At 36.4% G+C, this 12,214-nt stretch overlaps 1 protein-coding gene across 3 annotated transcripts in view; it reads left to right on the top strand.

The window, feature by feature from the left end:
- Positions 1–11,853, top strand: part of Cul3 (cullin 3) — an 83,396-nt gene extending 71,543 nt beyond the window's left edge. For all 3 annotated transcript variants that reach the window (XM_090354912.1, XM_090354911.1, XM_090354913.1), the window contains 4 exons: positions 459–593; positions 2,924–3,110; positions 7,752–7,897; positions 10,180–11,853. In XM_090354912.1, the coding sequence (XP_090211038.1) occupies positions 459–593; positions 2,924–3,110; positions 7,752–7,897; positions 10,180–10,311 (600 nt within the window). In that variant the 3' untranslated portion in view covers positions 10,312–11,853. The remainder of the gene's footprint in view (positions 1–458; positions 594–2,923; positions 3,111–7,751; positions 7,898–10,179) is intronic.
- The last annotated feature ends 361 nt before the right edge of the window (positions 11,854–12,214 follow it).

The raw sequence follows: 12,214 nt of genomic DNA, 5'->3' as shown, positions 1-12,214 counted from the left end.
TGACAGTGGATTTTTCAGACATGCCCTTGTTAATTATTTGAGGACATAAGGCTACACTTTAAACCTCTTAAGTCATAAAGCAGAAACTGACATTTTTGGTCTCTCAGTGCTATGACTAGAAAAGAAACAAAATTGTTAGTCGCATTTCATACATAAGTGCATTTTGATTATCATCCCACTGTGTACTGTTAACATTATTTGAGCTTTAAATGTAAAGGAATGGGAATTGTTGATTAGTTACTTGTTCAGCTGCATTAAAATTTTCACAAAGGGGAAAATGAAAAAGTCCTAAGAATCTCTGTATGTGTATGATAATAGGTTCCTTTTAATATAAGAGTGAGTAAAGTAGTTTTATTTCAGGGAGTAGTAGGAGGAAGTTTTTAGAACTTTTTTTCTGAAACACTTTTTACCCTGAGATAATTGTATTTTGTTTCTTTTAAAAAAAAAAAAACCAACAGGAAGATGGATCTGAAGTTGGTGTTGGAGGTGCACAAGTTACTGGCTCTAATACACGGAAGCACATATTGCAAGTCTCCACTTTCCAGATGACCATATTAATGCTCTTTAATAATAGAGAAAAATATACATTTGAGGTATGAATTTTTATTATATATATTATTGGATCTTCTCTAGGGAATAGCTTTTGTTTCTATACACAAATTATGTGATGGAGTACCAAGAATATTGATTAACCAAGTGTTAAGTACCTTATTCAAACATCATTTATAGGACTTTTCAAACTGAGATGGAGTTTTTATCTTCAGTAGCTATTTTTATTATAGGTATGTTTAATAATCTTCCGTTTCAGTTAACTTTAAGCAACTTGAAAAGCAATTAAATGCTGCATTGAGAAAGAATGTATCTGGAATACTGGCCTTGTTAAAAATTTGCAGTTACCTGGTATATTGTATATACGTTTATTTGTTTATTTGAAATAGAAAGGGAAGGGGAGAAATAAGATAATTGGGAGGGGTTGAGGGGAGGGAAATAGGGGCAAAAACATGATAAAGGGTATCACTGTGAGAAGTAATGCACCTACTACCTGGTGAATGTCACTGTAACCCCTCTATACATTACCCCAACAATAAAAAATAAAATAAACACCATTAATTTTCTCAGTGACATTCAGTTCATTTTTTGTTTGTTCTTTCTACAAAGATGCTTTTTCTTGTTTGCATTAAATAGTTTAATAATGCAAAAAAATTTTTTTAATCATGCTAAAAGTACAGAAATATATGGATCAAAATAAAATAGGATAAGAGTCTCATTCTTCTCTTTATCATAACAAAAGTAGGGAATTCCTCTAGTTAAATCTTGTTGCTAACATGGGAAATCTGAAAAAATCAGTGAAAAAGAGTCCAGCTTATGATTCTTTTATACTTAATATTGGAATGTAAATGGGTGTGTTCATGCATAAAAATTAAGATACTAATTTGTGCCAGATATAGATGAATGGAGAAAGTCATAGAAGGTTGCATTTTTGAATTGCTGTAGTTAGCTCTACGAGCGATTGTAATTTTTTTAATATCACTTAAGTATTTTTAGTTCTTTGAATATGAATAAAATAGATATCACTTTATTATGTGCATAGTATAATCATATTGTAATACTAACACTAATATTTTTAGAGTAACTTCTATTTCATGTGTTTAACATAGTACTAAAGTGAGGCTCTGTTTGCTCACATTTGTAACCCTAGATATTCCAGAGGCTGAGATCTAAGGATTACAGTTCAAAGCCAATCAGGCAGAAATGTGCACAACACTCTTATCTCCAATTAACCAGCAAAAAGGCCAAATTTAAGTATGATTCCAAGTGGTAGAGTGCCAGGTATAAGTGAAAAAGCTAGACGAGTAAGCCTGATTTTAAGCCTCCATATTGGTATGCAAAATCCATACATACTAACCTACAAGCACACATACATACAATTATAAATGCGGAGATTATTTGAGGCAAAGAAATGTGCATGATCTGTGAAATGTATATTACTTGAGGTCCTGACTTTTAAAGTAACAGAGGACTAAATCATACAAGTATGCAACTTGCCCCATCAACCTGAGAAGAAAATTAAAAACTGCATGCCATTCTATCCCAAACTGCTTCCCTTTTTCTCTTTGTTGGTGGATATTATTCGCACCCTAAAGTTCTTCATCTGGACTTCAGAGCAGATTCATTAAGGGTTTGCTTTTAGTTTTCAGGTATTTAGCTTGTTCACTTCATCAGACAGTAGGTATTGTCAACTTAGATTCTGAATTTTGATTTTATGATAGAAGGCCCGAGCTTATGTTTACTTTGTTTCTTTCTATGAAAGCACATTGTTAAGCAAAGTGAATGTGTGGAAAAACTTGAAAACAGAAAAATACCTCTAAAAGTAACCTGTGGTTAACAATGCATTTTTTCTTAATTCTGAAGCAAGTTCCTAGTATTGTCTTCAGGGTGATATTTCATTTCTCGATTGAGATAATCAGATTTTAGTGACAACTCTTAATATTTAGTTAGAGTATTCTTAGTTGTAAATCACTGTGTCTCCGCTGGGCATCGTGGCTCACCCTGTAATCCTAGCTACTCAGGAGGCTGATGTCTGAGAATCTAGGTTCAAAGGCAGCCAGGGTACAAAAGGACTGGAGACTTTTATCTCCAGTTAACCTCTTGGGAAGTAGGACTTGGGTCAAGGGTAGGGCGGTAGTCTTGAACTGTAGAGCTCAGGGACAACGCCCAGGCCCAGGGATAGGGAGGTAGCCTTGAACTAAAGAGCTCAAGGACAGCACCCCTGCAAGTTCAAGCCCCATGACCCACCCAAAAAATATAAATAAATAAAAATGTGATTCCCCTCTCGTAACTGCTTGATCTTTTTTCTCGCAAGTTAACTATAATCTTTCAAAAAAAAAAAAGCCTTAATTTTGTCAATCTGATGATATTTCAGGAAATTCAACAGGAGACAGATATCCCTGAAAGAGAGCTTGTTAGAGCCCTACAATCCCTCGCCTGTGGTAAACCAACGCAACGGGTTCTTACAAAAGAACCTAAGTCAAAGGAAATAGAAAATGGTCATATATTCACAGTTAATGATCAATTCACATCCAAACTACACAGAGTCAAGATTCAAACAGGTATCTGAAATTATTTTTCTCTCTGAAAAATTATATGTTTTTCTCTGTAGAAAGAAATGATCTGTTCTATTTCTTTCTTTAAAAAGTAATAAAGAGAATGAATGCCCCTGGTGCTGCTTGGCCCTTAGTTGAGAGAAGTAAAGCAGCTTTCTTTGGTGTTGCTGCTGGCACATGCCGCTGAGTCCAGGCGTGGTAAAACTGATTCCTAGTGGGACCATAGTGCTCCATGTGTTCTTCAGCAAATGAAACACAACTAAGAATGTTAGGGCTTACAAGAAATTGTTCTTAATGGAAGCTAACTTTTGCTACACTTGATCTTATACAAAAGATTGTAAAGCAGCAGAACTTACTTTCTAAAGCAGTTCTACAAAAGATTATTCTTTTTTAACAGCTTTTGTATGGCCTTTTGACACAGAACATCCTATTACATATATAACCTAATGCAAGATTTGTGTTTTCTGTGTAAAGAAGGCAGATGCTAGATATTAACACATTTTGCTGCTTGGCTTAAAAAATTTGTGTTAGTACTGCTAACAGATACCTCCATTACAGCTAATACATGTATGTAATAAAATGATGTTTTAAAATGTTAAAATTTTACTTGTACATTAAAGAAAGAGTAAAAATTCTCATTGTTAAGTACACAATTGTTTATCGATGTACTCGAACTTTATGGGTACACTTATATTTGTTTTCCTTTCTGACTCCAATTCTTTATGTGTGCTTAGTGAACTGGGGTGATAACTATTCAGGTGTTGCCTCTTTGTCCCATAAATATAAAACATAGCATTTTAAACTTATAAATTGGATTATGTTGTTGTGATATGCTTGAATGTTAACAGTGAAACTGCTTAAATGTATGATGAAATTAAACCCATTTTTTTCTGTTTAGTACAAAACTTTGGGACCATAAATTTGGGGCATGTTTTTTAGATTTCAGAGCTTACTTATGTTACATTTGGAAGAAATATAAGTGGGTAAATACCTGAATTGCCATGTCCCACATTAATATTATCAGGATTGATATTACCAAAAATTAGTCTCTATGGTTTTAGTTTTTACTGTAATGCAGCATACATCGTGTGTGTGTGTGTGTGTGTGTGTGTGTGTGTGTGTGTGTGTGTGTGTGTGTGTGTGTGTGTGTGAGAGAGAGAGGGAGAGGGAGAGGGAGAGGGAGGGGGAGGGGGGGCGGGGGAAAGGGAGAGGGAGAATTTTATATGTCTATGGTAGTTTAGTTTGTTTCAGATATAAGTCCAGCATTGGTGGCTTCATGCCTGTTATCTTAAACTTAGGACTTAGGTGGCTAAGATCCTGAGGATCAATGTTTAAACCCAGCCCGGGAAGGAAAGGCTATATATAATTCTAGCTACTCAGGAGGCTGAGATATGAAGGTCAGGGTTCAAAGCCAGACTGAGCACAAAAGAACCTGAGACTCTTATCTCCAGTTAACCCCTAGAATACAGGAAATGAGATTTGACTCAAGAATAGGCAGTTGTCTTGAGCTCAGGAATAGAGCCTAAAACCCACCCCCAAAAAAGTTCTTTTCAGTGATAAAATTTTGTCCCCCAACCCCCCCCCCAAAAAATAGCTTTTCATTTGAGGGATGTTTGTGGGGGAGGGGTCATAGGGCTAGAACTTAGCCTGGGCGATGTCTCTAAGCTCTTCAGCTCCAGGCAGGCTACCACCCTACCCTTGAGCCAAGCCCCACTTCCCATTTTCTAGAGGTTAATTGCAGATAAGAGTCTCAAGGTCCTATTGGTCCTATTGTACCTGGGCTGGCTTTGAACCTTGATCCTCTGATCTCAGCCTCCTGAGTAGCTAGGATTACAAGCGTGAGCCACTGTGCCTGGCCTTTTTTTTTTTTAAAGGAGATCTTGGCTCATACATTTTAAGTGGTAACTTTCCTTTGCTGGAAAATATTGTAACCACTTTCCTTAAAGAAGCAACATATGCAAATAACTCATACATATTTATACTGTTCTACCTTATAATAATTACCTTAGTAGTAGAATTGCAACGAGAAGGATTTATTTTATTTATTTATTTATTTTGGCCTGTCTTGGAGCTTGAACTCAGGGAGGACCTGGGGCCTGGGCCCTGACCTTAGGTTTTCTCAAGGTTAGCTACAGCATCACTTCTGGCCTTTTCTGTGCGTGTAGTACCAAGGAATCAAACCCTGGGCTTCATCCATCCTAGGCAAGTAGTCTACCAGTAGGCCATGCTTCTGACCCCCACAAAAATCCTGGTAATCAGCATTCACACAGTTGGCCGTGGCCATCATCTCCATGACTACTCCCCTTTCATGCCTCCTGCCCCACAGAGTACATGTGGATGCAGGTGTGTCACATCTGGCCATGCCTTCTCCTACGCTGCTCTTGATGCAGAGGGCTGCCTTACCTGGCTCCAAGTGAGCCCCTCTGTTTTAGAAATACCCTACTGGCCTTGTCTGTCGTGCAGTATCCTCCTGTTCATTTTTCTTTGGGAATTTAAGAAGTACACCTCCTTAGTTGGCCAAGTCTGAATGAACCAAATAGATCATTTAAAAATTAAGAGTTTTTCTCTCTAGCTTTCTGTTTTCTTCTCCCTAATTTCAAACCCATTAAAAAGGTGAAAAACACAGTTAGTGTTTTAATGGACATCCTGGATATCACATATGTTCGCCTAAACAATCATTAAAGTATTTACACATTAGCCTTCTTTCCTTTCTCTCTCTCTCTCTGTGTAATTATTGGTATTTGTAGGCATGTATGTAGATATATGCTTGTTACCACAGTTGACAGTACTGAAGTATACACATCTTAACACTTCTAGTATTTCAACACATACCTCCTTTGACTAAGATACCGTGGTAATGTTTATTCTGTCAGGAGAATTAACAGTCTCTCATTACCTATATGCCACCAATATTTGTTTTCAGCTGTTTCAGTCTTCTGTGTATTTCTTTATAGATCCATGATCCTATGAAGGTTTCCACATTTATTTTCTTCCATTAAATCTATAACTTTTTCCCAGAATATTAATGGTTTACAAGAAAAGTGTTCTTGTCTTTGTTTAGACTATTTTCATCTGATGGGTTCCTTTTTCCTAAGATTATCTTATCAGAGGTCACTAAATGTACTGTTTGTCTCTCCACCACCCCCTTTCACCCCACCCTACTAGGAGTCTGAACTTAGGGCTGGTGTATTCTTTTTTCTGAAATAGTATCTTTGCAAAGGTACTGTTCTATTCTATCCACCCCACCCTCATCCCCAACTGGAGCCTCAACCTAGGGCCTGGGTTCCCCGCCCCCCCATCCCCCAAGGCTAGCCACAGTTCTATTTCCATCTTTCAGGGTGGTTAATTGGAGGTAAAAGGTTTTATGGACTTCCCTGTTCGGGCTGGCTTCGACCGGCCATTCTTCATCTCTTCGCCTCCTGGGTAGCTGGATTCAAAGGCATAAAGCACTGGCACCTAGCTAAAAGTACTATTCTTAATAATATTTTTTTTTAAGAATTGTAATTGGAAACCATTGAATGATGATGCACACCAGAATGATTTCTAAGTCTTGTATCTCATGGCTTCAACACGTGCCCAGGTCTAAGTCACCAAAGTTCCAGCTACTATGTTGTAATCTTCCAGTTTGGAAACCTTCTTTGTAGATAACTTCTGTATGTCATTTGTTCATTAAAGAAGGTACCAGTTTTCTTTTTCTGCTACTTTAGTTAGAGCAGAATTGTACAAGAAAGGGTCTTCTATATTTCATCCCCCATCAGTTGCTTTGCAGATTAAAGGGCAGACTATCCTATAGATTAGAATATAGTGTATATGTGTGGTAATGACTCTATGCCAAGGTTTTGGCAAGAGGTGCAGGTGAATTACTTTCCTATTGCTGTTTATAATCTTTGTGGTGCTTTTCAATTGTTTATCTAACAAACTCTTGACAGTACTTGGTTCTTCTTCACTTTGATGTCTAAGAGTTAGCATTAAACAGATGCCCACCTCTCTGAGCTACTTTTGGTGAAATATAACTTCATGTCATGATGGTAAAATACTCAGTGATCAGTGGAATGCAGTGCAGAAGTCACAATAATGCAAAAGGATATTTATTGCTCATTTTACTACTGAAAATATCCAGCTACCATTTTCTTCAATGGAAGGAATTTAAAAATAAGTTCATTTTACTATTTGTTGAAAAAAACTCCAGGAAATCACAGCATGGGTTTTTTGTTGTGATGATGAGAATGATGATAGTGTTAATTTTGCATTTTTGTTGTTATTGCTTTGTTTTGTTTCATTTGATCTTTTTTTATATTGTTTGGGGGGAAAAGGGAAAGTGCAAAAAAATGACTGGTGCTCTTTTACTTGTGTGTGTGTGTGTGTGTGTGTGTTTGTGTTTTATAGAAGAAAATCTAATACATGGTTTACAATTTTATCTTCCTGGAGATTATAATTTCAGAATAAAGATGATGAATGCAAAAAGAAAAGTTTTTTCTCTAAAGTTAATAATCATAATTTTTTAAAAAGTAATTTACAACTGAACATAGACTGTTTGCTGAATACTTGAATAAGCACATGTGTGTGTATATTAATAATTATATTAAGTTTTCATGTAAACCATTTTGCCCATTATACTTATGGTAAACACCTTTATTTCTGTTTTAGTTGCTGCCAAACAAGGTGAATCTGACCCAGAAAGGAAAGAAACGAGGCAGAAAGTAGACGATGACAGAAAGCATGAGATAGAAGCTGCTATAGTGAGGATAATGAAATCTAGAAAGAAGATGCAACACAATGTGTTAGTAGCAGAGGTAAGCACACTGAGAGACTGATTAGTACTGAAAAGGCAAAATAGCGTTACAGATGTTAGGAAAGTATTCAGTTAATTGGGATTCATCATATACATTTCACATTTAAAAAACACTCACTTGATAGCAGACCCAAACATCAGTCTGTGTGTACTATGAGAACTGAAGATATTCATAATGCAATTGCTAATGTGTGAAGAATAAAGAAAAAATTCATGGTTAAAAATCTGTAAACTTGGCCGGGAGTTTGGCCTAGTGGTAGAGTGCTTGCCTAGCATGCACAAAGACCTGGGTTTGATTCCTTGGTACCACATACATAGAAAAAAGCCAGAAGTGGTTCTGAGGTCCAAGTGGTAGAGCTCTAGCCTTGAGAAAGTCCAAGGACAGTGTTCAAGCTCTGAGCCCAAGCCCAGGACTGGCAAAAAAAAAAAAAAAAAAAATCTGTAAACTAAAGTTGCTTGTATTTCTGAAAATTAGTGATAGTTATCATTTATTAAGTACTTCATTTTTGTATTATGTAAGAGGGGGAAGACCATGAACAGCCATTGACGTAGTCAAAGATGAATAGAAGAGAAAAAATGAGGCAGACGTTGAGCAACTCAGATTTCTGGCCTAAGTGACTAAAGATTGGTTTCTAACCACAAAGAGAGTTATATGTTTATAGTCTGGATATCAGTTAATAGTTTCTTGTGTAGTTGACTTTATTGTACCGAGTTCAAGCCCAAGGACTGGCAAAAAAAAAAATGTGGATATGCATAAATATGGAGTGGAGGGGAATTAGAGGGATTTCAAACTAGTCTCTTCCTTGTGTAAAAAAAAATAGGATGTGGGGCTAAGAGTTTGGCCTACTGGTAGAGTGCTTGCTTAGCATGCATGAAGACCCGGGTTTAATTCCTTGGTACCATATGCATAGAAAAAATCTGGAAGTGGTGCTTAGGCTCAAGTGGTAGAGCTCTAGCCTTGAGAAAGTCCAAGGACAGGGCTCAGGCCCTGAGCTAAAGCCCAGGACTGGCGATAGATAGATAGGTGGGTGGGTGGGTGGGTAGGAAGAGAGAGAGAGAGAGAGAGAGAGAGAGAGAGAGAGAGAGGGGGGGGGGGGGGAGGGGGAGGGAGAGGGGGAGAGGGGGGAGGGGGGAGGGAGGGAGAGAGAGAGAGAGAGAGAGAGAGAGAGAGAGAGAGGATGTAAGATTATGTCAGATACAGCACTTAAAGCAAAGAGCTTAAGAAGCTTGTCAGAAATTGGAAGCAGTATGTCTTGGAGAGTGGTGTTCAAGAATTCGACACATCTATAAATTTGTATTAAGCAGCCTTTTCCAGAGTTTGGCCAAACTTTTCGTAAATAGCCATCTGTGGAATGAAAGCAGATAGACAACATGTTACAAACGTGCATTGTATATTTCAGTGACATTTTTTAAAACTTAAGCATTAGATGATGTTTAGACTCTGACTGCAGTGTGTTGACTCCTGACCTATACAGACCCTACTCAGATTTACTCAGCAGAGACTCTAGTACATTGAAAATGAAATGGTCGGTACAGAATATAGATTGGATCAAAAGATGTTTGAAGCATAGGAATCAATTACATTAACTACAACTAAAATGGTCTAGAATGCAACCTACTTTCCCTGTAAGGAAGGAGAAAAATGTTAAAGGAGCTGGGAATTCCAGGGGGCTGAGAAGAGTAATTCTAGAAGGGTGATAGCTTTGGTGATACAAGCTAAAGTGCTACTTAGTTTTAGAAATTCAAGGAATTTCAATCCACTCTGGCTTTGGGAGAACACATGGTCCACAATTAAAGGGAAAAAAATAAACAACCTAGTTTATGGATGGGTAGATGATATACAAGAGAAGTAGGGTTATTTTGAGGTCACAAAGGTTTAAATTCATCTCTGCTGGCTCTGTCATTTATGGCTCTGTTCATGTTGCTTCTGCCTTATTTTCTTCCTTCATTAAATAGGACAGCCTACTTTGGAGTAAAGAGAATTAAATAATACAAAATGATTGACACACAATGCATAGGCCATTTGTATATTTATTTCTGTGAACTGAGAAAGTAACCACGGTGTCAGTAGATAGTATTATCAGAGTGATTTCACATTCTGATAAAAAGGGGTTTGTTCTAGCCATTCATTACATTCAACCAAAACCTTTAAATTTTCTAAACTTTTAAGTCACCGATGATATCTTTAAAGTTTGACAATATGAATTGCTCTGTGTTTATATGGAGCTGTTATAGATGATGAAACTTTTCTGATAAGAATCTTTTGCCCTTTTCTTTTCGTAGGTAACTCAGCAGTTAAAGGCTCGATTCTTACCAAGTCCAGTTGTTATTAAGAAACGTATTGAAGGACTTATTGAGAGAGAATATTTGGCACGAACACCTGAGGATCGCAAAGTATACACATACGTAGCATAAAATGCGTTCAGAAATTCAGTTTATTCTCGGACTGTACTCTTCGCATGGACTGGGAAGTTCTTTTAAATCATTAATATTAAGACGACCATCTCTTCTATTAAATTGCAGTACATGTTCTAGACCATTCAGATCAAGCCTTTACTCCCTTTGAGAGTTTTCAACATCAGTTGATTGAGCTTCAGGCTTTTCAACGTTTATCCCTGTAGAGATCATCTTTACAGTTCCTCGGGAAAATGTGAATGTGCCGCGTTCTGTTCTCAATACTGTGTGAAAGCAGGAAAAATAAAACAAAAATTTAGAAAATACAGCTCATTAAAATAAAATTGTTGGATTTCATTCCCCAGGTCTTCAGTGTTGACGTAAATGTGTTTCTGTAGTGTTGCTTATTAGCACTTTGCGCATTGTGTAAGTTGGGTAACAGAAACGACAAAAGAGATACAAATTCCTAGTTATCTTGCTCTGCTTATGACATTTCTTTAGCTAGTCTTGTTTAATTTAAAGGTTTGATTAAATATATACAATGACCCAAGCATTCAATTTGAGCATGCTTTATCCTCCACTTGCACTTACTAATCTTATAGCCTTATGACCAAGAACTTTTGTTTTGGGCTCAGTACATACTCTGATTTGGTTTTTCCCTATTGTAATTTGAGATTTCCCAAATGAAGTCTTATAATGATTAGGTTTTGTTCTGAGTTATTTCTAGAGAAAGAAAATATTTTAGTATGTATAAATTGTACAATAATTTTTTGCTGTTGTACTTAACTGCTAATAGTGGATTGTATAGGGTGGTGTTTTCATTTATTATAGCAAAGAATAAATGAATTTAGGATACACATACCCACTAATTCAAGTACGTCAGAGCACAAGTTGGCAGCTGGTTATATTTAATTCAGCCCCTTTGAAAAGCACATGTAGTCTACACATTGTCCATAAATATCTTAGGCCCCTCCCTATACACAGTTTAAATATATATTTTGGTGAAGCTGTGGTACATTAATTTTGTTTCAAAATGCAGTCTAAAGATGCAATAAATATGATTACCTTGATAGTTTTAATGAAATCTTCAGTTCTTGCAGCTGTGTTTTGGAAAATGATTGAGCAATATTTTCAGACCTGATGATTCTTGTCCTCTGACGAGTCATCATTTCATGTTTGCAAAGATGTGCTTTGTGCTGAAGACTCATGTTGTTCTGTGCTTCCAACTGTCACCAATGTTTTTTTTACCTGATTGATCTGCCAAGGATTATAGTTTGCTTTCACTTCAGAGTATTTTTATCTTAAATTTTATTTAATTTTGTTTCATTTTTGTTCTTGTAAGACAATGTTTCAGATATGTAATTGGGGCAAACCACTATAGTCTTCTGTTAGAAAATGAAATGTTACTAATAAGTTAAAATAGCCAACCCTCCATTGACTATCAATGCTGTTGATACATTTATTAGAATGTATGTTTCAGACAATGGTTTCTGTTGAAATTTATGGTAAAGTTACAACAACTGAATTCTAATATGGATTAAAAGCTCCACATAAATATTTTCCCCCCTGCGTCTTGGATTATAATTTTCCTTTTAGATTTGCAAATATGCTTTTATTGAGTATAACTTTGCTTTTATCTGTATTATAAAAAATTATAAGCTTTATGCTCTCAGCCTCTGCATTTTCAACATTTATATGATGCAATTAAGATGTGCCAATGAAAAATGTCAGTCATTAATTCTCATGACACTTAGCCATGCCTGAGCAATACCATGGAACAGTAAAGAACTTCACTCTCTGGTCTAATTGAAATTTTCCTGAAGGGAGTGTATATTAAACATGAGTATATTGAGAAACTTTTGATTGTTCTCCATTCCCAGTTGGGAAATGGTCATGTTCAGACTATCAAGTTAACAAACACAGA

Source organism: Megascapheus bottae, chromosome 21 (assembly GCF_031878675.1).
Source record: "Megascapheus bottae isolate mThoBot1 chromosome 21, mThoBot2.hap1, whole genome shotgun sequence".
Lineage (NCBI taxonomy): Eukaryota > Metazoa > Chordata > Mammalia > Rodentia > Geomyidae > Megascapheus > Megascapheus bottae.
Note: the sequence above shows the minus strand (reverse complement) of the source record. Positions and strands in the feature narration are given on the sequence as shown.